The 27917-nt window shown below is 43.4% G+C and overlaps 1 protein-coding gene across 3 annotated transcripts in view; it reads left to right on the forward strand.

Moving 5' to 3' along the window:
* Positions 1-27917, forward strand: part of TGFBR2 (transforming growth factor beta receptor 2) — a 91123-nt gene that overhangs the window by 52328 nt on the left and 10878 nt on the right. For all 3 annotated transcript variants that reach the window (XM_034662118.1, XM_034662119.1, XM_034662121.1), the window contains 2 exons: positions 16524-17323; positions 18995-19136. In XM_034662118.1, the coding sequence (XP_034518009.1) occupies positions 16524-17323; positions 18995-19136 (942 nt within the window). The remainder of the gene's footprint in view (positions 1-16523; positions 17324-18994; positions 19137-27917) is intronic.

Raw genomic sequence — 27917 nt, forward strand, 5'->3', positions numbered from 1 at the left:
ATCCTTGAGGAATAAGAGGATTCTTTAATACAGGATGATATCGTGCTGTCCGTAACTTACAAGCAGTTACTTCCGAACAAGGCCACGTGCCTCACTGGGTGGAGGCATTTGAGGCTGTAGAACTGATGAAATTAGACATTCAGAGCAGGGGTATGTTAAGCCTCAACGTGTGATTGGAAGGTTGGATGGCAAATTTGGGGTGTCACTGTTTTGGCAAAGACAAGCCAAGGGAGGTGGTGTGCATAATTATAGGAGGTGAAGATCCTCAGGTAGGAGGATCTGAAACAAGCTATGGTTCACATGGAGGGCCGCAAGAGAAGTGAGGGTACGTTTCAAGCGGTCAAAGGGGAATCAATAGTGGGAATAATTAACATGCTTTTCTAAAGTGGTCTGGTCTCTCTGTTGGAGAAGATACTGAAATAACTTAATATATCTCTGCTTTCAGGTTTTGTGAGAGCATGAAGGGCCCCTAGACAGAGTAGAAGATGTCATCCGGACAGGCAGCCCAAAAAAGAATAGAAGACTCAGGGCAGGTAGGGGAGCCTAACAAAACCCAAGCTAAGTGGTCGGGCTGCAACTCTGTCGGTGGAGAAATAGGCATTCGTAAGACATGTAATCATTTCTTGGGCAAAGCCTGGCGTGATTTAGGCTCTCTATTAATGTTGGTTGCCCTCCAAAAGCCATAGCAACAAAAGTAGCAAGAATCTCTATCCCAGGGAGGAACATGAAAGATGGTAAGTGCAATGAAGGGAGCGCCTACTACAGTAGAAATAGAATCAGGGTTTTCATTGCCTGGAATGACCAGTGATATGAAACTTAACAGATTCATGGAAAGTCAGGCATAGAGGTGCAGAAGCTGGCTTGGCGTCTGTTCCTGTGATAAAGACCCAGGGGTTTACAAGTGAGTTAAGGTCATTTTGAATTCAGGGTGATCTGGCCGAGAGTATCAGAACAAAACAGAACCAACTGACCAACCAACAATAGTCTTCAACTGCACTCATCGGAAGGGGTGGTGAGAGTCCCAGTGTAATCTTTGCTACACAGGTTACATTCCAAGTATTGTGGTGAAACATGGAGAATCTGGAGTAGCAAGAATGATTTCAGAGAATAGATCATTTTGCACTTAGGTAAGGCAACTGGCTTTTGGTGGGTGTCTGTGATATGCTGGGCAGGCCGACTTTAGAGTCATACATAAATCTTTTGAGGAGTGATTGAAGGAAACAGAGATGTGCAACCTGAAAAGGAAGTGATTTAGGGAAACAGATGAAATGCTCAGCAAGCATTTAAGAGCTATCATCCATCCCCTAGAAGAAGAAGCCATTTTGTTGTCTTTCACTTTAGAAAACAGATAAAAACCAGTAAGTAGACGAGCAGGAAGGCCACATTTGATTTAATATAAAGAGTAAATTTGTAAATATCCCAGTGTTTAGACTTTATCCTAATAGATCTATAACTAGATCTATTGGGATTAGATTAGGGGATGATTTCCAGAGAAGTGTGGTCTCTCTGTCGTAACATTTCTGCCAGAGGTTTGATCTCAGGGATATTCCAGAAGAGGTTGTCATACCAGGCTGGACCACCTGTAAGGTACTTTTGTTGGAGAGAAGGGTAGGAAGGAAATAACGTAAGGTAGGCAATGGAATAGAATGCAAAGGCTAGGGAATGGCTTAGTTTTGAAATATGTGTAATTGCAATAAAGCAATCACAAGGGCAGGAGGGAAGACATCTTCCATCATTTTGGGAAAAATTATCCTCAAAGTCTGTCCAGAATGTCAAACAGTTCTGTCAATATTCTGGAAGCTAAATTCAATCTTGTATGCCCAGGGAGCTCCCTGTCCTTCTGTTGTTTAATTAAAATGATTTCTTATTGTTTGCCTGAATTTAGCTGTTTGCTTTTTGTTGAGACGATGGATGAGGAATCGTATGTCATTTTGCACTCCTGCCGCAGTTGGTTTCGTAAATTCTCATGGACCATTTTCTCATTGACTAGGACTGAATACAATTCTACTAGGGTTTTGCACACAGGTCCCCTACGAATTTTCTGTGTGAGAGGGAATCCCCTCTATGGCAGAGAACCAAGGAACTTGGCCCATGTTTGCTAAAGCCCCGCTTCTCAAACTCGACTGTGTAAATGAAGCAACTAGGGAACTTTGTAAAATGCAAGTTCTGATTCAGGAATTTAGGACAGGGCTGAGATTCTGCATTTCTTTTTTTTTTTTTAAGATTTTATTTATTATTTATTTGACAGAGATAGAGACAGCCAGCGAGAGAGGGAACACAAGCAGGGGGAGTGGGAGAGGAAGAAGCAGGCTCCTAGCGGAAGAGCCTGATGTGGGGCTCGATCCCATAACGCCGGGATCACGCCCTGAGCCGAAGGCAGACGCTTAACCGCTGTGCCACCCAGGTGCCCCGAGATTCTGCATTTCAAATAAGTACCCACATAATGCCTGCTGAGGTTGTTGGTCTGGGGAACACACTTTGGTTTGTTGGTTTTTATTTTTTTTTTATTTCAGTATAGTTGATATACAATGTTACGTTAGTTTCAGGCGTACAACTAGAGAACACACTTTGAGCATCAGGGTGCCAAGACATTCTGTCTCTATCATGCCACCAAAATTTTTACAAGACCCACGCTCTAGCCACTGAGCTATGGAGCCTTCTCGCCACCAAAATTTTTAAAAATGCAGAAAATGTTGATAAGATATTAGAAATCCCAAGTTAGGGAGCGTGTGTGTGTGTGTGTGTGTGTGTGTGTGTATAAAATATGGTGGTTTGGTGTGTGTATATGTGTATGTGGTGGGACAAGAACAAAAGAAAACTGATAAGGATATAGGATATAACAGAATCAAGAGAGACAATTTGTTGTGCTTCTTATGAAATCCTTTATCTCGCTGCCTAGGGATCCCAGTGCGTCCGTGCCTGAAGAGGGCTGTGGTTCTGTAATACTTGCTTTCCATGTTGAATGAACATACGTGAAACATATTCAGTAAATGTCTAGGAGATATCAGTATCTTTGGTTCACTTTAGTCATTTTCTTTCTTGTAACCGGGTCCAGCTTCATTAGGCATGTGGTTCAACTGAGTTATGTCCCTGGAAGGACGACATCCACACCAAAAAGCACATGCCTCCATTTCCCCAGGATAGCCAGACGACCTCTTGACTTCCCTAAATGAGCCTTCGACCTTCTAGTTGCTATTTCACTTCCAACTCTTAAAGTGTATGCTATCTTAAATTTATTTCCGACAAGGTGAGATATTGCTTCCCTTTTTCAAGGAAGAGAATCTTGCAGCTCAGATAGTCACGGGGAAAATGGGTTTTCTAAAAGCAGCGTTATCACTGGACATGATACAAAAGAGGCCAAGCAAGGCTGCAATCAAACCACAACCCAGGATTTTTTCTTTCTGGGTGGAAATCTGAAATCTGTGAAATATGTTATTATTGAGAATTATTTTTTGTTAGGGTTTATCCCAAAATAATACAAACATTTCTTGAGTGTTTTCTACCATAGAGAGCTTGACAAATATCTCTGATAAGCCTTATAAGAACCCAGTGAGGTTGGTCCTGGGTTGTCTTCATTATGCAGATGAGGAAGGAGAAGGAAGCAAAGCTAGATCTAAAAATCAGGGGCGCCCGGGTGGCTCAGTTGTTAAGCGTCTGCCTTTGGTTTAGTGCCTGATCCCAGGGTCCTGGGATCGAGCCCCACATCGGGCTCCCTGCTCCACTGGGAGCCTGCTTCTTCCTCTCCCACCCCCCCCCCTTTGTGTTCCCCTTCTCGCTGGCTGTCCCTCTCTCTGTCAAATAAATAAATAAATACATAAATAAAATCTTTAAAAATCAGATTCCCAAGTGTTTTAAAAACCACGTTATACTGCATCTAAATGTACAGAACATTTTCTGTAAATTTTTTGATCTCAGGATCTACTTTGTTTTTGGAGCTTCATATTGCCTGATAAAATGTTACTAGTTTGAATTTAGAGCTAGTTTTTTTTTTTTTAATTTCCCTGCAAACTGCCAGAAAAGTCAGCTTTTTAGTGTGCCTTGCAAAAGTCATGAAACTGGATCTCAGCACAATGTGGTGTCTAGAAATACCACGGCTGGGAGGTAAAGTAGCACGAAAGATACCAGTATGTCACTTAGTCCTGGAAGAATCGAGAAAATTCCCCTTCCAAGAGCAGCAGGGACTTCAGGGTTTTAACTGTAGTGGCTGCTTCAGAATATACTGCTAAATAGTTTAAGGGAAGTAAAGAGACCTTAAATCCCAGGCAGCAAACAACCCAGCATGGCAAAGAAAGATGACTCTGGGTTATATTGGGAGACTTGGGATAAAGATCCTCCAATAAGCTGTTTCAGCAAAATATACTTAGTGTTGATCTGTTTGGAAATAATAGTTTCTACTGAAAATAAGAGTACTTTTAACAACATGAAGTTCTTATCCTCCCGATACCTATATCATCGCTTACAAATATATTATTTCATCAGAAAAGAAGCCACATGTCAGTGAATCTGGTTATATAGCAGATGAGAGACATCTGGAGACCAAGAGTCACTGAGACCAGGTGAAAAGACCTCGCTAGAGGAAGCTGGAGAGTTATAAAATTCTTTATATCGTAACGCGGATTCCTCTGTTTTGTTTCACTATGCTGGTCAGGATCTCCAATTCATGTTCAGCAGAGATAGCTACGGTTGGCATCCTGTTCCTGTTTTTAAAAGAAATGCACATAGGGGTACCTGGGTGGCTCGCTAGGTTAAGCTTCTGACTCTCGGTTTCAGGTCAGGTCATGATGTCAGAGTTGTGAGATCAAACCCCCCATGTCGGGCTCTGTGCTTGGCGTGAAGTCTGCTTGAGATTCTCTCTCTGCCTCTACCCCTCCCCCTGCTCTCTCTCCCTCTGGCTCTCAAATAAATAAATAAATCTTTTTTAAAAAAAGAAATGCCTCTAACATTTCCCCATTAGAATACAGTTTGTTGAAGATCACTGGTATATATGCCTTATCAAGGTGTTTATGGTCATCATACACTTTCTCTGTGTCCACTGAATAGATCGCATAGTTTTTCTCCTAAAATTTATTAATGTGGTAAATGGTAGTGGGTCATTTTGTTTGATTTAGTGCTAAGAGATGCTTTCCTGGTAACATGGTCCTGCTGTCTTATCTTTGTTTTATGTCCTTTAATGGATTTGGCTTACTATTTATTTAGCATTATTTTTTTTAAATCGCTGTACATAAGTGAGATTGTTCAATAATCTTCTTTTCTCATACTCTCCTTATCTGCTTTCAATTGTACTTATTTTTGATTGTACTTATTTTCATAGAATGAATTGAGCCATGTTACATCTTTTTTCTGTTCTCTGAAAGAGTTTGTGTAAAATGGAAACGACCTGTTCCTTGCAAGTTTGTTAGCTGTCAGCTTCATCTGGGACTGGTATGTGTTTGGGGCTGTTGCTCAAATGTTTTGGGTTACTTTATTCCCCACTTTTTTTTATTTAAAAGCATTTTAAACTTGTAGAAAAGTCAAAAGGATTGTGCAGAGTACCCTTGTATACTTTTCCCTTTCTCAATATTTAGCCTGTGTTAACACTTTACCACACACTTGCTTCTCTCTACATACCTGTGTGTGTGTGTGTGTGTGTGTGTGTGTGTGCACGCACGTGTGTAGGCACACCTCTGTATAAATTATGGTCAGTATTCAAATTTCCCCAAAGCTGTGGAGTTACTGTTGTTTAAATTCAGGGTCCAGTCAAGCACTACCCACCGTATGTGGTTGTTTTGCCTTATCTCTGTGTTTCTTGTTTTTCATGACGTTGACTTGGAACAGGCCAGCTCATGTATTGTATTTTGGATTTGTCTGAGGGTTCCTGCTTTAATGAAATTCTTTGTGCTTATTGTGATGTAAATGACGTATAACATTACATTAGTTTCAGGTATACAACATAACGATTCACTGTATGTATATATTGCAAAGTGATCGCTGTAACAAGTCTATAACATCTGTCACCACACATGCTTACAAACATTTTTTTCTTGCGATGAGAACTTTAAGATTAACTCTCTTAGCAACTTTTAAAGATGCAATACAGGATTTTTAACCTGAGTCACTAGGCTGTACATTATATCCTCCAGACGTATTTTATAACTGGAAGTTTGTACCTTTCGACCATGTTCACGCATTTCTCCTACCTCTTAACCCCCACCTCTGGCAACCACCAGGCTCTGAATCTATAAGTTTAATTTTGTTTTTGTTTTTTGAGATTCCACATATAACTTACATGATAAAGTATTGGTCTTTCTCTGTGTGACTTATGTCACCTAGCATAATGCACTCAAGGTCCATCCATGTTGTCATAAATGGCAGGATTTCCTTCTTTTTCTGGCTGAATAATATCCTCTTCTCTGTGTATTTATATATTTATGTATATACATCATATTTTCTTTATCCATTCATCCATCGATGGATACTGAGGTTATTTCCATGTCTTGGCTACTGTAAATAATGCTACAGTGAACATGGGGGTGCATCTCTTTCTTTGGGAATAGTGATTTCATTCCTTCAGATTAATTAGATTCAGACTAAACGTTTTTGTAAGGATTCTTCCGGTGTTTTTATTGTAGGAAAGTTTGGGGAGGGGGATTGACAGTTCTGTAAAAATCAAATTCTGAGATGTGTATACAGACATGTTAATACCAAAGACTCTAATTTGACAGTAAAAGGCTTAAAAAAGAGAGAGAAAGGGAGAGAAAGAAAAAGTTAAGAAATTAGGAAAATGTTTACTCCTTCCATTTCTTTAATATTTATGAGCTTATTCATGTTTCATAGTTTTTCTTGGGTCAGTTTTGGTAAGTTACACGTATCTGTTTTTAGGACTTTGACCATTGTTGTCTAAGTCTTTAAATTTATTAGCAAAGGGTTGGTCATGATCCTTTGACTCTTTGCTATGCCTGTAACGATCCCCCCCGTGCCTTTGCTTTATTGCCTTAACAATCTCGCGGAGGTTTATGTATCATATTAGTCACACGATCAACGTGGGGTGTTGTTGATCCCCCTCTTGTGTCTTAGTTTCCTATTTCGCCGATTTCAACTTTTATCTTTACTGTCTCTTTCCTTCTATTTTTCTTTGGCTCTCTAGTCTTGCCCTCTTTCCAGGGCTCTTGTCTTCTTCTTTGTCCTCTGTTCTATGTTGAACCCTGTGCTGGCTGAAGGTCCCAATAGCCGCCATAATCATCCCTCTTCCGTGAAACTCCACCGCGCCGTCTACACCGCTACCTACCGCACAAGGCTTCTCTGCTTTCACCTCAGCTCGCTTCATGTAGCTTTTCCCAGTTTCCATTTCTAGGGCGTGGAAATAAATAATACCTATCTAGCAGGGTGGCTGCCAGAGTTCAAAATGATCCATGCAAAACAGTGTTTGGCATGAAGTAGCTGCTCAGTAAAATGAGTGGTGTGCTTTTTAACGTTATAATGAACAGTAGGACTTGAGACAGGAAGTCCCCCCACCCCCACCCCGCACCCCAGCCTATCTCTCTTTAGCAGTTTCCTTCTTTGGATCTCTGCCAGTTGCGTCTGTATCCTGTGGCTTTAGGTGGTATTGGCGTGTGAAAGCTTAGTGGTTAGACTGTCGCTGCCATCTTCAAGGATCTCTGGGTTGTCGTGCGGTGTTCGTGCGTATACCCACGTACAAAAGCGTGCGGGAAACAACCATCCCTGTCCCTTTCTATTGCTCGGATACATTAACATCTCAGTAAATTTGTGCCCCAAACTCCTTCATTAAGGAAGAATTGCCAAAATGACTTCAAATACTAAACGTAGGAGCCCATCTCTCAAATTCACCTACGGCGATTTGGCTTTTATCAAGATGTATTAACTGACCCACCTGTGGTTTTTTTACTGTGTTGGCCTTCATTTATTGTCTCTTTTACTGCCTGATTTTTTTTTTTTTTTGAAACTGTGAATTATATAGGTTCGGTTTGAAGTTCCTTTTAGTAACCGGTGTTGGATTTGGGCATAAGAAAGGACTTGGGAGAGGCTGGTAGCAACCTGTTTTCATCATCATTTGTGTGTGTGTGTGTGTGTGTGTGTGTGTGTGTGTGTGTGTTACTAGGCAACTTGCTTACTTTTAAATCACTCCAAAGGAGTGCATACCATGAAATTTCCCCTTGAGGCTTTTTGCCAGTTTGTATTTTTTTTAATGGCATACTAACATTTATCTTTGACCTCTGTCTTTAAAAAATATTTATTTATCAAGGCTCTGACATTTGCAAACAGTTCCTTATTTGCAACTAGGTCTGGCCTCTATATGTGGGGCACATTTTGTTGGAGATTTTCAGAATTACTAAATAGACTTCCGAGTTCATTGCTAGGGAGACAACTTGGTGGCGTGGAAAGAACAAAGGCTTTGGGGTCACTCAAACTTGGGGGAAACAGGCTCCCCTATTTGCCCTTGAATGATTTATCATAACTCTCAATTTCTCTTTCTTCCTTCCTCTCTCTTCCCTTCCCTGCCTCCCTTCTGTCTTTCTCTCCACATTCCAAGGTTTCTTGCAGCATCAATCGGGCCTCGAAAGGACCAATAGTGGTGCTTATATATTCAGACAAGGAAATTAATTTCTTAACCCCTAAGATGGGATGAATATCAGATGAGGTTACATATTTGATACATTTCTGGCACATAGTAGGGGTTCCAAAATACAGTTAGTTTTGTCTCCCCTTTCCTTTTCTCCCAAGAGCATCCAAAATAATATACTTAGCCCAGGAGCAAGGCATGGCCTCCATAATTATTCTTCTGATTTCTCTCTTTTGGAAAAAAAGCAAAAACAAAAACAAAAAAACCCTCTTTTCATTACAAAATAAAATACACATACAGGAAAGCACAGAAAACAAATGTCCTGCTTAGTGAATAATGCTAACATTCTTGTAACCCCTGCCAGTTCCAAAAAATATAACTTTGCCACATATCCCAGAAGTTGTTGCGTGTTCCTCAACTCAATCACAAAACCCTCCTTCCCTCCAGAGTTACCACTATTCTTTTATAATTATCACTTCCTGTGTTTTCTTAAATGGCTGTATCGTCCAAGTTTGCATCTGTAGGCACTCGCCTAGTCCTACCTATTATTATTGTTGTTATTATTTTGGTAATTTGATATACCTACGGTTTGGGTTACTCTGCTGCCCTCTCCACTTCCTTTTTTCCCCTTAGAGCACGTCTGTGGAAGAACCCCTCTAACCTGTACTACTTTACAGACTGGATTTTGCCAATTGCATTCATGGTGCAATTCGTTGCATTTCTCTGTCCCCTGTATTGTTTGCAAATTGGCAGCTGGCTCCCGAGGCTTCTTCAGACTCCGTTTAGATCTCTTTGGCAAGTCTATAGGTTGGATTATGCTCCTCCATCGATGATGATGATGTCTGACTATCTCTTGATTTGTAATAGGATGTTAGCATGGATGTTTGCTGCCTAGATTCGTTTAACTAATTAAGTGTTAAAAAAGGACCATCTATTTCTATCAACTCATTTTCATTTGTTAGCTGGAATCATTGCATAAGGAGATCCTTTCTTCAACTCTGCGGTTACCCAGTGCTATGGTTCTAATGAAAATGGCAGGATGCATGCTTCATGTTTCTCTGCATTTTATATTTTTCTATATAATGAGCTGACATCCTGTTATCCTCAAAAGTTGATAAATTTGTTTTTTAATCATTCTGATATCATAAGCTTAAGCATTCTTAATGGATCTCAGTGTATTGCTTTTTTTAAAATCTTCATTAAACTTCTCCATGTCCTATCTTGGCCAGTGAAAATCTCTTCAAGATGGCTCTTGGGTCCTTTTGTCATGACCTTCATCATCTTTCATCACTTCCTGTTATGTGGTATAACAAAATATTCCAAGCTCATTATTTCCATCCCCAGACCTAGAATTGGCTATTTTGCCAAGAAGCTCTGGTTTCTAATATTGGAAGTGTTCTATTGATGAGATTATTCCCCCCTCAGCGGGACCAAGAACCATAAACTTTCATAGGCAACTGAGTCCTAGTGAGGCTAAATGACTTGCCTTGGATTTCATGGTAACTAATGACAGATGCAGGGATAGGATCTCAGTCTCCTGGTTTCCAGTCTAGGGCTCCTTCCCTCATACCACATCCCAGGTACTCATGCTTACAGTGCCCACGTGCTATATGCAGGTTACAGGGAGACTGGCATGTAGGAAGCATGCACTTACCAAGAAGAGGTGAGCCTGCTGGTCCGTGGAATTTGGCCTTTGGAGGAAAGCTGTCAGCTCTGTACAGTTATTCCTCATCAGACTGATTCCTCAAATCTATTCATTCATTCACTCAACAAATTTGACTAGTCTCCTTATTTATGTGCCAAGCTCTGAGCAATCCGATGGTGAGCAAAAACCTGTCTCTCTAACAACGACAATTCTACTTTGGCTGTGCCAGAGAAAATTGGCAGGAAAATTGATTCTAGGGACAACTTTGATTTCATTTCCTAAGTAAACTTAGTAAACAAGAATATTGTAGAATCCACCAAGGGTCAATATCTTTCTCTGTAAAACAGGGCTACTAATAGAGCCCGACTTGGTTGTTAGAGAAATAAAGTGAGATGATGCTTCTAAAGTGAATTGCCCACTTCCATAAAGCACATTTTATGTTAGTTATCTTTATTATTGTTGGGATTTCAAAGGAGGGCTTCCCACCATTTTCCATTGCAGACCTCCCTTCATGCAGGACAGAAGGGACAGAAGCTCTGACAGAATTCAGAGTTGCCCCTGGGGGACAGAACACATCATGCCAGGAGGATCTGTTATTGGCACAAGCTTCCTCCCTCAGTAACTTCCCAGAGACACAGCCGAATCTCGGAATGTCTGCTCTAGGAAATCCTGGCAGAGACTAGACTTCTAGTGCCTTCCCTCTGTCAAGGGTTCTTCGCTTTTTTTGTGCATGTGCCATGGACTTCTTGGAAGTCTGGTGAACCCCGTGGACCCTTTCTCAAAGGGATGTTTTTAAGTGCATAAAATATAATACACGGGGTTTCAAAGAAAATTACTGAGACTGAAAAATAATTGTCAAATATTTAAAAAAATACATTTGTGATACAGTAATATGTGCTTCCGTAGTCATGCTTGAAATGACGAGATCTAGCATCAGATCTAAAACGTTGAAATGTCTAAGTGATGAGTATAAATGATATACCAAGGCATGTGCCACAAATGTAACATGGCATGAAAATATCTGTGGTTTCTACTGGTGACAAATCATAGCTACAGCTACTAATAGGACATGTTAAATTTAGCTAATGGTTGGAGAAAATAAAAAGATGTGATTTTTGCCCATTTACATTCACAGATCTACTGACTTCCACCCACGGAGGTCAGGCTAATAACTTTTGCTATTATACTGTAGAGCTTTACTTTTAAGAATCTTAGAGAAACTCTTCTTTGTAATCCTCTCCTCCCAGAACTTTACAGGCGTTCCCCGCTATCCAAAAGGAGAGCTTTCCTGTGAAAGCTCTTTCGCAAGCCAAAATGATGTAAAGCAAAGAAGCAATTACCATGAATTTATTTGGACACATTTTTGAGCATTCCCAGACCCGCCCCGCCAATAAGCACTTTTAGCTTTCCTGATACTGTGGGACACATCTTGCTAACAGATGCGCAAAATAAATCGAGATAAAGCACAGATGTTCCCAGAGTGCAAAGCCATGGCGGCTGGATGCTGGGACGCGGCTCTCAGGGAAGGAGTTTGGTGGGGCCAGTCTGGCCGCTGGGGTGTGCGCCGCCTTTGTTACAGCTCCCTGCAAAACACCGACTGCTGTTTTCTCCTTTTGCTTCCTTTCTTGGAAGGGACAATCCTCTTTGGCTCTCTTGCCGTTAGCAAAAACAGGTACTAAGGTCTTTTGTAAGAGCAAGTGACCTAACAGAAACTTAACAAGTGGAGAATACCTGTGTCTGACTCGATGTGACGAAACAAGGGAGCGCAATGTGAAGGTCAAGGCTCGAGCGCTAGTGACCTGACATCTAGGAAACCCTTTATGTCGAGATTCCGGTGGTTCAGCAGTTCTGTTTTGAGCATCCTGTGCTGTAGGCCCTGGGATAGACTCTGACAAAAGAGATTTTAGGGTTCTTCCTCATGTCAAACTTTTCGTCTCAGGCACATATTTTCGGGGTCACTACTCAACAGTTGTTCTTAGTTAGGAACCAAAGAGAATAGTCTGCACACCTAGAACATGCCCTTAGGGATGCATTAGCTAAGAATGGCCGGCATCACTTAGTCAATGGCCATAAAATCACCTAGCCTAGGCCCCAGTGAAGGCAACTAATTTAGCAAGTTGGGAGATTTTATTTATTTATTTTAAGATTTTACTTATTTATTTGACAGGGGGAGAGAGAGAGAACTAGTAGGCCGAGTGGCAGGCCAAGGGAGAAGCAGGCTCCTGGCTGAGCAGGGAGCCCACTGTGGGGCTCGATCCCAGGACCCTGGGATCATGACTTGAGCTGAAGGCAGACCATTTAATGACTGAGCCACCCAGGCACCCTAAATTGAGAGTTTATATAAAGTCATTCTTAATTGGCTGTCACCAATGTGAAGTGTAGGGACAACATGGCATGGGATTAAGGACAAGATGAATTGTCTGTCTCCAATCAGACAATTCATTTCTGTATGATTTTTGGGAAATCATTTAATCAGTCCCACCCTTAGCTTTCCTATCTGTGAAATGGGGCTTGTAATCATAGTAATATCTACCTCATAGGGTTTGTCTGTTGATCAAATACAAATATTATATAAAACTCTGAGCACATAGCCAGGCTCATACTAAGTATTTGATTTCTGAGTTTTTGTGTAATTGGGGTTGTCCAAAAGAAATACCTCCCATTAGTCTCTGAGTAAGGGAGATGCTAGCTTGTGCGTATACCTACAGCTGTTGGATTTTCTAGCAGCAGCCCAAGGGTTAACATTTCGAGAGGGTGTGGGTGGCTCCTGTTTAGATAAAACCACATCCCAAAGCTCCCTTTTAACCTGGGTTTGCTATTGTTAGGGTTTTTCACCACCTCTTTGAAGTTTCAAGATTGACAGCTGTTATTCAATAATTCCCGCCCCCCAAATTTTTACATGTAGGTTTTCAAAAAGAAATCACAGGAAATTTGAGGGGAAAGTAAAACTTTGGTTTCTGACATTGAACGGGGGGGATTTCTAGAATCTTCTTCACACATAAATTTCAGGGGATTTCTGTGTTTGTGTTTCCCTTACCTGAAAAAAATAGAAGTTAGCTAGGAAGACCCTTTTCATCCATAGCCAGGAATTACAAAATAAAATTATCAGTGATAAGTGAACAGTTCATTTGAACGTTTTGCTCTTTTTAACCCATTGAAGACACAGCCAAGTAATTATGCAATTAATATTTTTTATTTTCTAGTTATATTGTTGGCATATAATTGAAAAAGAATATTCACACTGGACCAGAGTGAAGTCTCCCCCCATTCTGCCAATGCCTTAGAGGTTGTTAAAACAAAGAACATCTATACAAGAGGGGCTGGCCAACCTTGTCTATGAAGGGGCAGGCAGTAAATATTTTAGGCTTTCTGGGCCAGATACCATCTCTGCTGCATGAACTTCTTCGTTTCTTTCTTTTTCTCAACAACTCTTTAAAACACAAACAAACATTTGTAGCATGTGGGGTGTACAAATAGTCTCTGGGGCCATGTTTTGCCAATCCTGCTTATAGAACATAAAACCATGTGAGGGCTCTTGTCCCGTGTAAGTCATCACCCACTCAGCTTCTGTAACCAACATTTGCTGAATACTGTAGGTGCCCCACCCTGAGCTAGGCGCTGGGGATAGCATGGTGATCAATACATGTAGATTTACCCTGTAGAGCTCGCTTTGTCTTGGGGGAAACAAGCTATGTGGGGATCAAACTGATTTATGATTATAAGGCATCTTGTGTGGTTAGACAAGTGGGTGCTTGAAGCAGACACATTCATGAGATACTTCAGATAATAGAAGTGGAATTAACTGGGAGGGAACCTTGTTTCCTGCTCTGACACCTCCTTCATCTGCCCCCTTAACCTTGCTCTCCAGGCTCGAACTTTGCTGAATGATGGGGACAGTCCATACTTGTCCACATGAACTCTTTGGTTTTGCAGTTCCAGTCCCCTCTGTCATTGTCCCATTGTCACTTCCACCCCCACTCTGACCACCTGTCCTTTGTCTCATTCACACCTCCTGGTGTGAGCAAGAATTTGGGTTTTCAAGAGTCAGTTACCATCTTGTTTCCTCTTTCCTATTCTTTTTAATGCACTAATAGATCTTTCCCCAAAATAGTGACTATTTTTCTTCTTGGTTGCTGAAACTCAGATGTTTTGAGTTTTTTAGTGCCAGCAAATAGACTTAAGAGCTAAGGTTTTCGTCCAGAAGATAGAGGCGGTGGAAGTTGGCGTTTCCACTTAGAACTGACCTTAGGACCAGGCAGTACGTCGTGTTAAACCTGAATAACCCTTCAAAATAAAAACCCAAACACCCAAACTGACACAGCACGAGCTTCATTTCTCACTGTGCTTTGTTAAGTGATGATATCAAATATGATCTAGGTAATGGGTTCTCCTCAAGAGGTTGTGGTTCTCTCCCTTACACCTGCACTATATTCTTATCACTGTATTCTCATCGAACACCTAGAGTAAGTGAAAACTGCCAATTGAACAGTTATAGATACTTTCTCTGAAATGATGTCCAGGTCCAGGTCATCCACCCCAATTTTTCCTTTCTGTTCCCTCGTGTAGGGCTGGTGGTTTGGGAAAATTGCTCTTCCTCAAATAGATCATTTATTTGTAGGTTTTAACGTAACATTCCTTCTAGCCGTCATTGACTTTTTTCCTCCTTCCATTGACCAACTCAAAGATAGTTCTTGCTGTTATGGTTCTCTATTTCTTTAAGCTTTTCTACATTTCACCAACGCGTGTAGACTGTAGCACACATTCAGCGCCTGTCCCAGATTGCCATATGTTACAATGTATCTGTGTACGTGTCCTAATCCTCTCCTTGGGTTATAACCTCTTTGAGGGCAAGGCCGTACCCATAGTAGGTACCCAGCGGTCTATGTTTAATGATCGAATCTAGCATCTGCTTTTTAATAGGTAGCTTTGAGGGAAAATGAATGACACATGAAAGCAGTAGGATTCTGGCATTCTTGCTCAGTGGAGAAGGGCTAGCCCAAAGCTCTCACTGAACCATAACCGCCTTTCACTATCTCCTGCCGCTGACTGTGTCCATCCATGTTTTTCTTCCCAAAAGGAAAACTGTTTAACCAGAGCCAGCCAAGGCCAGCACGTGAAGCAAAGTTAGACATACACGACATTATGTGTGGTCAGATAGCTGGGGCTATGGACTCTCCTCCATCACCCCACAGGACCTGCTTCAGTGGTCTAAATTAGAAACCTGGCTGCACTGCCTTCTTTGTACTCCTCTCACCTTTCCACAGTTGCTAGTAAGATTTCCTGTTCTATGAAACTGCAAATCACACACACATTGAAAAGAGGGTGTTGGGCACCTGGGTGGCTCAGTCAGGTAAGCGTCTGCTTTCAGCTAAGGTCATGATCCCAGAGTCCCAGGATCAAGTCCCACATCAGGCTCCCTGTTCGTCGGAGAGCCTGCTTCTCCCTCTGACCCTCTCCCCTCTCCCCTCTCGTGCTTTCTTTCTCTCACTCTCTCCCTCAAATAAAAAAATAAAACCTTTGGGGGAAGAAAAAGAGGAATATTGGGTGGATATGAGGTGACTGACTTCCAAAGAGATCCTTTTGCACAGACTCCTACCCCACCCTCTCCCCACCACTTGCTTAAGGGTGGCCTGGATGTCGGTCAGAACAGGACAAGCTAGAATATAGAAAAGAACAAAGACAATGGTAGAACTGTGACCATCTCTTCATTTTTACCCGATACCATCTACACAAGCGTTTTGGAGGCAGGCACTGTCATTCTTACTTTATTCCCGAAGCCTCCTGTAATGCCTTGGGCTTAGCTAACACTCTGTAAATGCTTTGTCCATTTATTCAACACTTACTGAGGACCTGATGTGTGCTCAGCACTGTTTCCAGTAGTGAAAAAGAAAGACATGGCCCCTGCCAGCGTGGAGTTGTCAGTCTGTTGAGGGTGGGTAAAGTAGGGAAAATAGGGAAAGACCCCATAACTGGAGTCATGGTGATTTAATTCAAATTGTGCCAAGTTGTCATGTAGGAAAAATGTAGAGTGTGATGAGAATATATAAAATAAAACACTTCCCCACGTTTTCCTAGATCTCCTTTAGAGAGTAACATCGAAGCTGAGGTTTCAGGGACGAATAGGAGACATTGAATAGGTGGCCAGGGGCAAGGAAGTCTAGACAGGTGCCTCCATCCCTGGAATAAAAAGTCACAATTTATTATCCACAAAATCTATGCAGGTGTTAAAAGCTCTAGATGCCTGAGGTGTGGACCCACTCTCTTACCCCACACACCCACTGAACCCAACTTCTTCTCTCCCTCCTTTTGTTTCCACATCAGAATATGCCACCAACAACCCTGACCTGTTGTTAGTCATATTCCAAGTGACAGGCATCAGCCTCCTACCACCACTGGGAATCGCCATAGCCGTCATCGTCACCTTCTACTGCTACCGGGTTCACCGGCAGCAGAAGCTGAGCCCGTCCTGGGAGACCAGCAAGCCGCGGAAGCTCATGGAGTTCAGCGAGCACCTGGCCATCATTCTGGAAGACGACCGCTCCGACATCAGCTCTACCTGCGCCAACAACATCAACCACAACACAGAGCTGCTGCCCATTGAGCTGGACACCCTGGTGGGGAAAGGTCGCTTTGCCGAGGTCTACAAGGCCAAGCTGAAGCAGAACACTTCAGAACAGTTCGAGACCGTGGCGGTCAAGATCTTCCCTTATGAGGAGTACGCCTCCTGGAAGACAGAGAAGGACATCTTCTCAGACATCAACCTGAAGCATGAGAACGTCCTGCAGTTCCTGACGGCCGAGGAGCGGAAGACAGAGCTGGGCAAGCAGTACTGGCTGATCACAGCCTTCCACGCCAAGGGCAACCTACAGGAGTACCTCACGCGGCACGTCATCAGCTGGGAGGACCTGCGCAAGCTGGGCAGCTCCCTTGCCCGGGGCATCGCTCACCTGCACAGCGACCATACCCTGTGCGGGAGGCCCAAGATGCCCATTGTGCACAGGGACCTCAAGAGCTCCAATATCCTCGTCAAGAACGACCTGACCTGCTGCCTGTGTGACTTTGGGCTTTCCCTGCGCCTCGACCCGACTCTGTCTGTGGATGACCTGGCCAACAGTGGGCAGGTAAGTTAGACCTGGATCCCCTTACTTGTGGGGGCCCACGCCACCTCTCCACCCATCTCTCATGTCTTTTGTCTCAAACAGCCCTACACTCTGGACACCTGTCTAGGGAATCTAGCCGAAGTCAAGAGTTGCCCCTGGGCATGGCCCACTCTCTCTTACCAGTCTCCTCCTGTTTCTGCCAAGCCCATCTAATTCAGGACATACAGTCTTCTCCTTGAGTTGGTCTTCATTTCTCTCCCATTTGCAAATTACTTTTCATTAATTCCAACACCATTCGTGCTTTGTCTCTATCTTTTTCCTCTCTTATGCTTCTACGCAAGCCTTCTGAGTCTGAACTATTGGTGGCTACCTTGTTGTCTTTTTACCTTTCTAGAAGGCAGTCTCCTTGTAGCCCAAATCCACATCCATTTGCTCACATCTAGCACAATGCCTTGAACAGCAAACGTGACCAATAAATATTTGAGTGAGTTGACAGACTGGGTGAATATATAATTCTGCAGTTCCTTTGAAGCATCTCACAGATGAAAACAGGAATCTGTTTGGATAAGGAGCTATTGGAAGGTCACTAGAGATTACCAAGCCATCCTTTATGAATGATGGCGGCCATGTCTTCACGCACTGGGAGCTTGATGTGGATTACAGTAGAATCTGGAAAGCACCATTGTTACCTCTAAGCAGGTGGGGCTATGTGCTTCTGAAGCATTTGGTTACTGCTCGATCTGGCCTCTTGGGTCAGGTCCAAGAGGTCCTGCACAGCCAGTGTTCAGATAAACATATTGAGTGAAATATGGACAGATTAATATGACAGGGAAATGAGTCAGGCACTGACCTATTGAGAAGAAAAATTTCTTCTGATACATACCATTAAGAAACATTCCTTGGGACAGTAATATCAATTCACCTGACCTTCCTTAGCTTCTTGAAAAGGTAGGACTTCATTGTTATTTTATGAAGCTATACGTGCAACAAAATCAAACATTTAAATGATCCCTTCCCTAGAAATAACTTCCTTCTTTTTTCCTATGTATACCAGTGTTTTCACGTTATCAGTCATTTTCCAAGCAAAACTACATGGCATACCCATCAAAATTATAAAATGATCTGGATTTGGTCTTCTACTGTAGAAATACTTTCATGCAGTTTAGTTTACTAGAGATTTTATGAAATTATACTACATTCTTGGCACACTAGAATGTACCATGGAGTAAGCAAAGAAGACTGAGACAGTCCTTAAGTGACCGAAACTAATGGCAATGATTCTTATTTTCCTCCATAAATCTTGGTGTTTGGGGAATGAGAAAATAGTCAATTTCCGAAAGCAGAAACAAAGATCTAAAGTATCACAGATGTCTCCCCCGTTATCTGTGAGGATGCTATTGTGTAATACAATGACATATCATGAAGCTAGATAAAGCAGTGCTGGGGTTTGGCATTTCCTTATTTTGGTATGCTTTGTTTATATTTTTAAAAGTGTTTTCAGGGAGAGAAAACCTATTTTTAAAAATAATTTCATAAGCTGTACCTTTCTTGGCCAGTCTCACGATTTAAAAGTGCACTGTGCTTTTCAGAGATCATTTGCATGTGTAGGGGACAAACAGCCCTGATATTTTTATAAAATAAAGATGCCGCTGGGCATGACACGATGGGCCTCAATGTCTATTATTGCTTTAGGTGGGAACTGCAAGATACATGGCTCCAGAAGTCCTAGAGTCCAGGATGAATCTGGAGAACGTTGAATCCTTTAAGCAGACGGATGTCTACTCCATGGCTCTGGTACTCTGGGAAATGACATCGCGCTGCAATGCGGTGGGAGGTATGTATGGACCACTGTCATGGTACAGGAGGTGACGCACCTTCAAAATGATGTCATGTTGCTTGCCTCAAGCATGATTCCAGGGGTACAACAGAGTTAACCCCACAGTGAGAGCTAGTTGAGATCTGTTAGTACACAGCCATTCCAGAATGACTGGGGATCATGCTTAAAAAGCCTAGATTTTTAAACTGAAAGCCCTGTTTGGAGCATAGAGCTTTTGTTCCCCCTTTTAGAAGTATAATTACTTTTCTCTTGACACATCACGCCATCGATATTTAAATATCTGGCAAGAGATGAACACTGATACAATTTATAAGAATTTGTTGTACTTATCAAATGGAAAATATTACTCAGGATAATATCTGATTTTGTTTGGTTTTCTATTTTAAGGTTTTTAAACCTTAAGAACTATAAGGTCCAGGTGGTGGATTTGGCTCAAAATTTATTCTCATGGAGATGACTTTCCTTTGTTGGGCAAAACAAGCAGAACTATTTGATATATTTGTTTAGCTTTATAAAAATCTAGTAGAGAGGTTATTAAGGAATGCCATGGTATTCTTCAGGGACATAGGTGGGATGCCATTGTTTCAGACAGTGTTGTCCCCTGGTCTCCGTTGCCATGAGAATGGCTCAGGTCTGCATTTCTGCCCTTTTTTCATTCTTCTCAGTAGTTTCCATGACGGTCTTTGCTCTCACCTTAGAAATTTATGCATCTCAGCTTGGTCCTGGCCAGCTGTTAAGTCAAGCCAAGCCAACTCCAGTTTTATTTTTAACTCTTTGTTTTGTAATATTTTTAGACTTACAGAACAGTGACAAAAATAGTATAGGGAGTTCCCATATAGTCTTCACCCAGCTTCCCCTACCGTGAACGCTTTACCTAAACCACAGCACAGCTATTGAAGACAGGCCATTCACATTGGCACGATTCTCTTACTTAGTCCGTAAAAGTTATTCATGTTTCCAAGCTCCCACTAATGTCCGTTTCTGGAGCAGAATCCAGCCCAGGATCCTATATTCCAGTTAACGTCCATGCCTCCTTAGTCTCCTTCAACTTGTGACAATTCCTCAGTCTATCTGTCTTTCATGACCTTGACACTCAGGAAGAAGTTAGACTAGGTATTTCACAGATGGTCTCTCATTTTGTGTTTCTCTGATGTTTTCTCGTGGTTAGATTGAGGTTGTGCATTTGGGGCAAGAAGAGCACAGCAATGATGCTTGCTCTCCTCGGCAGCTCATGGAGGGGGGCACAGGCTGTCAGGATGCCTGTTCAGTTTGTTCCCTGGGTTGGGGTGGTATCTACCAGGTTTCTCCCCTATGAAGATGCTATTTTTTTCCATTTGTAATTAAAACATATCTTAGAAGAAGGTAACTTGACCTGTTTGTAAAGATACTAAACACCTGTTTCGTCAGGATACGAGACTGGTTTCTTATCATAACTTTACCTGCTGATTTTAGGATCCGTCCATCACCCTTGTTGGCAACAATTATTATTGTAATGTTTGCCTATCAGTGATTTGCTGTTTTCTTATCCTTTCTACATGTATTAGTAGGTCTTCTGCTGTAAGGGAGAGCTGTCCTTTCTCTCACCACCCCCGCTATTTATTGTTTTCATTATGCATTTATATCAGTATGGAGCTGCGAATATTTATTTTATTCTATGGGTATCCAGTATCATCAATATTTAGTTTGTTGCTCAGATCGCCGCAGCTTTGGTCACTGGACCACACCACCCATGGGTAAAACATGGTGGATCAGCGTGGGCTGGCTCCGAGTCTTTATCCTGTTTAGAACTTAGAGGTTCCTTAGCGGACTCCCCAGGATGGGTCCAGGTCACTCTTTTCCACTGGAAACCTTACTGTCCCATCACCTATTTGCCTGGGTTCCTACATGGGGATAGCACTTCCTGATTGTCTTGCCTGAGTTTCTTTCCCGCCAGCACTTCCAAAACTAACTTGGCTTTTCCTTGCACAGTGAAATTTGTTTAACCAAGTTTCAGCCACCAAGAATAATTTTCTGCTTGAAAGCTTTGACAGTTCCAAAATGAATCCTTAGACTGGTATGAGTTGTGTAAGAGACGATGCTATTGTCACTGTCGGAATAAATTTACCTAGATTTCAGTATCTTTTCTATCCTTTCAAACCCGTTATTCTATAAACATGAGCTCGAGATTGTGGGTCTGTCTTTCCCTCTGTCAGCGCAGCCAGCTTATTAAGGCCCTACGTGAGCTCCCTGCTTTCATTGTTATCAATGACTGAAGCCCTTTCCTGTTGATATTTGCTGAGTGTGGAAGAATTTGGGCTAATGGGGAAGAACTGAGTTCACCAACTTTTACAAGGTCTAAAAACAGACACAGTACAAACAAGTTTTCCCAAGGAAGGAACAGGATCTCATTTGCTCAGCTAGTCTCAAAAAACCTTTCATAACCTTTAGGATAAGAACAGACGGCTTTGGGGGAACCGGAAAGAGGCCATCCCGGTTCTCATTTTGTTTGATCTTAAGCCCACAGTCCTGTTTCTCCCATCTCCGCTCAGGCTGCAGAAACCCAAGTTATTTATCTGTGCTCATTTTGGTCCCACTGAAAGCCCTTCAGTTGATTTAGTGTGTGAACTCACGTATTAAGGCCTTTCGTTAACCTTCTTTGGAAAGCATTGTTTTTTGGTTTAGGGATTTTTGGTTTGTTTTTGTGTTTTGTTTTTTGTGGTTTTTTGAGGGGGGATCTATCTTAAAAACATTAAAGACAGATTCTTAGCCTAGTCTTCATTTCAGAGACTTTTCTTCTATGTTTCAGGAGTCCCGTGGAAACAACATAAAGCCTGCAGATAAATGCACTCCCTCCCAGCTGTTGTAGATACATGGTTAGAAGGTCAGGTTTTGCCCTCAGGAAGTTCGTCACGTACTGATGACACAGACTTTTTTCTTTTTCTTTACCTTTTAAAAATGTACACATGCAGACACATTGCTTACCTTAAAAATAAAATGGATAATAATTCCCTCCAGTTGACATTAGGCTTTAATTTTGAAGATCTAAAACAGAGGACAGGATATAAAAAGGCTTTCCTTAAGCTTAAACCTTCTTTTCTGCAACCTGAAATATAACGTACATAATTACTATTTTTCATTGACAGCCTTGTTTCAAAAAAGGAAATGATGGAATATGAAGCTTCACCTAGTCTGATGACTTGTAGATTGAGATTTTATTTTGCAACACAGGTCAATTAATACTCCATCGGGTTTTATTCTGGGTAGCAAAATACCGCACTGAATGCAGTAGAATGCTAAGCATCAGGGGACAGTCTTGCAGGGAATGAGAAACCCCAGCTTTCCTGCCTTTAAGTGACTCCATTCTATTTTTGTGGTTGAGCCCAGACTCTTCACATGGATGCCAAACCTGAGCCCCGCTCACCTTTCTGGGCTCGTCTCCCCAGGCTCTAATGTCCGACGCTGCACGTCTTCTATGAATGTCTTCTAGGTCTCGACACTAGGCTGTGTCTCATGCCATTAACTGGGACTGAACTAGACTTTTGAACAGGCAGTGCAGTCCAGTTGTGACCAGTACAGCAGGAAGGTAAGGCAGGGGCGTGCGGCCCTGAAGGCCCACGTCGGCTGAGGAGAGCGAGTTGGTAGGGTCAGGCACGGGGGGTTAGGTCAGCGCTGGAAGGAAGGGGAAGACTCAGGAGTGTCCTCTGGCGTTACTTCTTGATCAGCCTGTCCTCTGGGCAGAGCGGCTCAAGGGGAACAGAGAAAGATAGAGTGCTACACTGGAGAAGTCGCTCTTAGCAGATGAGAAAATGCGAACAGAGGATCACAGCACTCTTCTGAAGTCAACTGGTACAGTGCCATTCGCTCCCAGGAGCTCAAGAGATGGGCTGTCATAAGTGAAGAGGGTGGCCGAAAGGGAAAGGCTTCCCGGTGGACGCAGGTGTGATAATGAAGAGAGCCACGAAGGAGGAGTAGCCCCCATGACCACACGCTTGCTTCATGGGTCTGCTCCTCCAGGCTACCAAGGACCCTGAAGTAAGCACTGTTATTAGCCGCATTTTACAGATGGGAGAACTAAGGTTTCAGGAGGTGAGCTGTGAGGCCAGGAATCAGAGCCCAGCTAGACAGGAATCAGACTCCAGCCCACTGACCCGAACGTTCCTAGGACACTGCCGGCCTGACCGGTGAAGGACATCTTAAGTAAAGAACAGCTTCCGTCACTATTATTATCATTATGGATTAAGCAGCCAGTGCTACTTTGTGCATCCTGGCCTTTAATTCGATGCCTTTCTGGAAGTAGCTGGCAAGACAGCCACACGCTTGAGGAATGTTCGATGATGGCCTCACTCGTGAAAGTCTCCAGGGATCGACATGGCTGTCTCCCCTGGATGCATCTCTGTTAGCCGAATGCCAAAGCTGTTCATTTCTGAGCATGTTACAGGCTCAGCGCCTTAAAGTCTGAGATAACTTTCTTACCCTTTTTTCTCTGAAGATCTATTTATTCATTCATTCCTTCCCTCAACAAATATTTATTGAGTACCAATTACATGGCAGGCATATTCAAAATGCTAGGGGCACAGCAGTGAAAAAATTAAAACAAACAAACAAAAAACCAGTCTCTGTCCTCAAGGGACAAGGAGTCTCTGAAGAGCTACTATTCTAGAAAGACAGGTAGTGAACAAATAGATACGTGATACACCACCGGGGGTGGGAGGAGGCGCATATGATGATTTTAGAAAGAAGAATAAAGAGTTAGGGACAGATTATGACAGAGGGCATTATTTCAGACACTTGGATCATCGGAAAGAACATGAAGGTCCAGAAAACAGGTCTCTCAGAGCTGTTCGAAGAAGGAGGTGATTAGTCTGTTGCTGTCTTGTAAAGAAGGAGGAAAGGCATGCAGTCGTCACTCAGCAAGGACAGACGCAGAGACTGGCTCTGTCTGACAAAGAAATCTCTGTCCAGCTTTCGGTTTGTTTGGCGTTCAGGCGAGTGTTTGTGGTGTGTGGGAGGCGGATGAAGGCGGGGACCCTTTGAGGGCCCCCTTTGGTGAGCACAGCAGGCCCAATATTCACATCCTCCCCAGCCAAACCCCAGCCAACACAGGCCCAGAAGCAAGCCGACTTCCAAATCCCTGGCCATTTAGGCCTTTGAATAGAAGCTGACACACAGCAGCCAGCCGAGCAAGCATTTAGCAAGACGAGAAGCATCGTCCCTGAGCGCAGACAGCTTGCCACAGCCTGGCAGGGCAGACAGAAGTGCGCACGAATCAAAAAGGAAGGAAAGAGAGACCAAAACAACAACAGCCACAACAACAACAGCAAAGAGGGGTGCGGGGAGAAGGGCAGAAGAGAGACAGGATAGAAGCGCTTCATTTTCCTGGGTTTCGGGGAGGAAAACCGGGAAGCAGACCTAAAACTCAGGGGCGCTGCTTCGGGAAACACCATCAGCAGCAGTGCCGCTCTGTTCAGTTGGCACTGCGTCGAAACAACAGCTGCTTTCCAGATGCTGCCTTCCAGAGACAGCACTGTGTGTCCCAGAGCCTTGCCCTCCGCCCGTGCGGAGCTGGGGGGGTGGGGGGCGCGGGGAGAGGCAAGCACGGCTTCCCTTCAGAGCCTCCGGACAGAAATTAAAAGAAGCTGCGAGGGTCTGGGAGGGCAGGCTGGCTGCCATCACGGAAAGGCTTTGGGGAAAGACTGCAGAAGGGGAGTTGGAAAGGAAGAGCAAGTTGTTCCCAATAAAGAAATTTCTTAGAAAAGAGGTTATTTGAGGCAGTCGGGGAGATGGGGAGGCGGTGGGCCTTGGTGCGCCTGGCCCGGGGAAGGCAGCCGGAGGGGGGGACAGAGACTGGGTTTGATCGAATAATTCTGTTGTGTGAGCATCTGTCTTGGGTTGGGGGCCTCAGAGCCTGGAACAAGAATTGAGCCTAAGTGGTTTATTTGGGAAGTGATCTCAGGAAATGCCAGTAAGGGAACCAGGAAGTGAGTCAGGAAAGGGAAGGAGGCCAAGAAATGTGTTATCAAGCAGGGCACCATTGAGGACAGCTGGAGCACGGTCCTGCCGGGGACCTCCGGGTGCAGAGTCAAACACACACCTCGGCATCACACCACCTGACTCACGAGGAAGCTGGGGGCTTACCTTCCAACCCCCATCCATCCGCGGTGGAAGGTAGCTCCCGATTTAGTTTGGGAGGGGGGACACAAGCTGCCCATCCTATTCCGCATGGTGTGGGGCCAGCAGGCATGGAAAGTTGTGTGGCCAGCTGTCTTCTAGGAGTAGACTGAGTCATGGTGGGGGAGCCCGCTCACCCCTCAATTTGCTTGCCCTAGAGTACTCCATAGAAGGGAGGCATTTGATCAAATGCACAAAGAGGACTCTAGAAAACTCTAGAAAACCATGCATGAACTCCATTGCCAACCCTGCCCTGATCTGGTGGCTCGTGACCTAAGTTGTGACAGGCTTATTTTTCCCCACCCCCACCCCCACCACCCCACTTGTTTCCCTAAACCCAAAATGGACGAATGTTTGGGTTTAATGTCGGTAAATAATAGTAGTTAAGGAGAGGGCTGCTCTTTGTAATGAGCGGGTTTTTGCATAACTCGTGTAGAAATTACAAACCATCACCATTCGATAGGTTCCATAAGCTTCCCCTTCTCAGAGTCATGCAGTGCGGAGGGGCTGGCCAAGGCAGGGAGGAACACATTTGTCACATCTGTGACAGGCGTGTTCCCACCTGGGGCTGCCCCAGCTGGGCCTGTTCTGCTTGGGGGTGAAAGAGCTCACTGAAATGCTTGAGGAGAGAGGAGAAAGCATGTAGGCTTCCTAAAAAGGCAAAACCATTTTCAGAGTAACGGTAATTTAGAATGCGATTCTGAGCGTTCTTCCCGGAATCCAGGGTACTCTCTGGCCTCTCTTTTCTCAACTGTGAAATGAAGTGTTGGATCACGTCTTTTGAGACTCTTCTTCAGCATTCTCTGTCTGACTCACTTGAAATGCTTAAACTATGCTTAATAACTTGTATTCAGTTCCTCTGTCAAGATGCAACTCCTATTCCCTGCAAAACATTTACAGCAATGCTGCTCCATGCGTGGTCTGTGGAAGGTGCTGGTCCTAGGGTGGGTTGTTCCAGATCTGGAACAGATACGATGGGACAGAGCGGCTGTTTTGTGACTTTAATAGCAACTCGGTGTTTCCCAAGACACCCGAGTAGCATTCATTTTTCTTGTGATTTGTTTCTGCAGTGTTTTACTAAAGCTACAGTCCCCAGTGAACTGGGAGGCAAAACACCTCATCTTTTATAAAAATATAGATTGAGAAGTGCTCATCGTAAACAGTAAGGAGAAAATTTAAGTCACCTTTAATCCCAGCATTCAGCCGAAGCCACTTTTGTGCAACTAGGAATGAGGAGTAGGGAGAAAGATTTACTTTTGCTGTATCCATTTGTTTAGTAATTTCGGAGTTTTAATCACATGCATTTTCTTTTTTCTTTTTTTTTTTTAAAGATTTTATTATTTAGGAGAGAGAAACAGAGATAGAGAGAGATACCACAAGCCAGGAAGAGAGGGAGAAGCAGGCTCCCCGCTGAGCAGGGAGCCCAATTTGGGACTTGATCCCAGGACCCTGGGACACTTAACCAAGTGAGTCACCCAGGCACTCCTCACACGCGTTTTCTAAAATAAAAATACTTTAAGCACCAGCGTAAAAAATAAGTAGATAAGGATAAAAGATAAATAGGGATAAAAGATATGTAATTTGGACCTAGCAGTTTTACCAGAGTGGATTTTGAAGTGTTTGATATCCTGTCCCAGGCAGGACCACCGGGGCCCACCTGGCTGGCAGAGGCCTCCTGCCCTCAACCACCTGCCCGGAGTTAAGGCCTCAACCCGGGTGTCTGTGGCCACCTCATTCTGCTCAGGCAAAGCAAATGTGCTCAGTATCCCGAAGGCCTCCAGGAGGAAACAGCCTCCAGCATAATGTCTGTCAGCAGTTGTTCTCTGCATTCTGGTGGAGGCCTGAGAGTGGCATTGCCTTAACAGCCACAAAAGGAAAAAAAAAACACAAAAAGTACTGCCTGACAGTGGTTTTCCTGACGGCCACCATCAGATATTAAAGCTCGTGACTGAGAGGCGCTCCCAAGCATGGGTCATCTTTACATTCTAGGGCATGACTAAAAAAATAGGTGGGAGTCGTATGTTTAAACTGAGGGCGAAGAGCAAAGAAAGAAGAATTACAAAAATCCGCAATAAGACAAAAAAGCCCACTTAGCTATGTTGGGAAATATATATTGTATAAATATGACATCCACTGGGAGTTGAAGAAAGGTCAGCTTAAAACATGCATACACTTTATTTTTTTTTATTATTTTTATATTTTTCTAAAGAGACAGCACAGGGGAGGGAGGGACAGAGGGAGAGAGAGAATCTTAAGCAGGCTCTATGCCCAGCACAGAGCCCAGGACGGGGCTCGATCTCAGGCCCCTGAGATCATGACCGGAGCTGAAATCAAGAGTCAAACGCTTAACCAACTTGAACTACCCAGGCGCCCCACTTATTTTTTTTTTAAACATGCACCTTGTTAAATCTCATCTCGGTTCCTCACCTGAAAGACTACTTCAGTGTTAAGGGATTGGGATGTGCCCGTTTGGGTCACATTAGGGTCACCCAGACTTGTCTAATTTAACCTTAGAAGGAGACTCATAGATTCACACTCTCCCAGCTCGACTCAGGGCCAGCCGCTTTCAGCCTGTCCTTGACCTCCCTTCCCTATGAAATCTCCCACAAGTCACAGATAGGAAGCAGGCCT

This window comes from Ailuropoda melanoleuca, chromosome 6 (genome assembly GCF_002007445.2).
Source record: "Ailuropoda melanoleuca isolate Jingjing chromosome 6, ASM200744v2, whole genome shotgun sequence".
Lineage (NCBI taxonomy): Eukaryota > Metazoa > Chordata > Mammalia > Carnivora > Ursidae > Ailuropoda > Ailuropoda melanoleuca.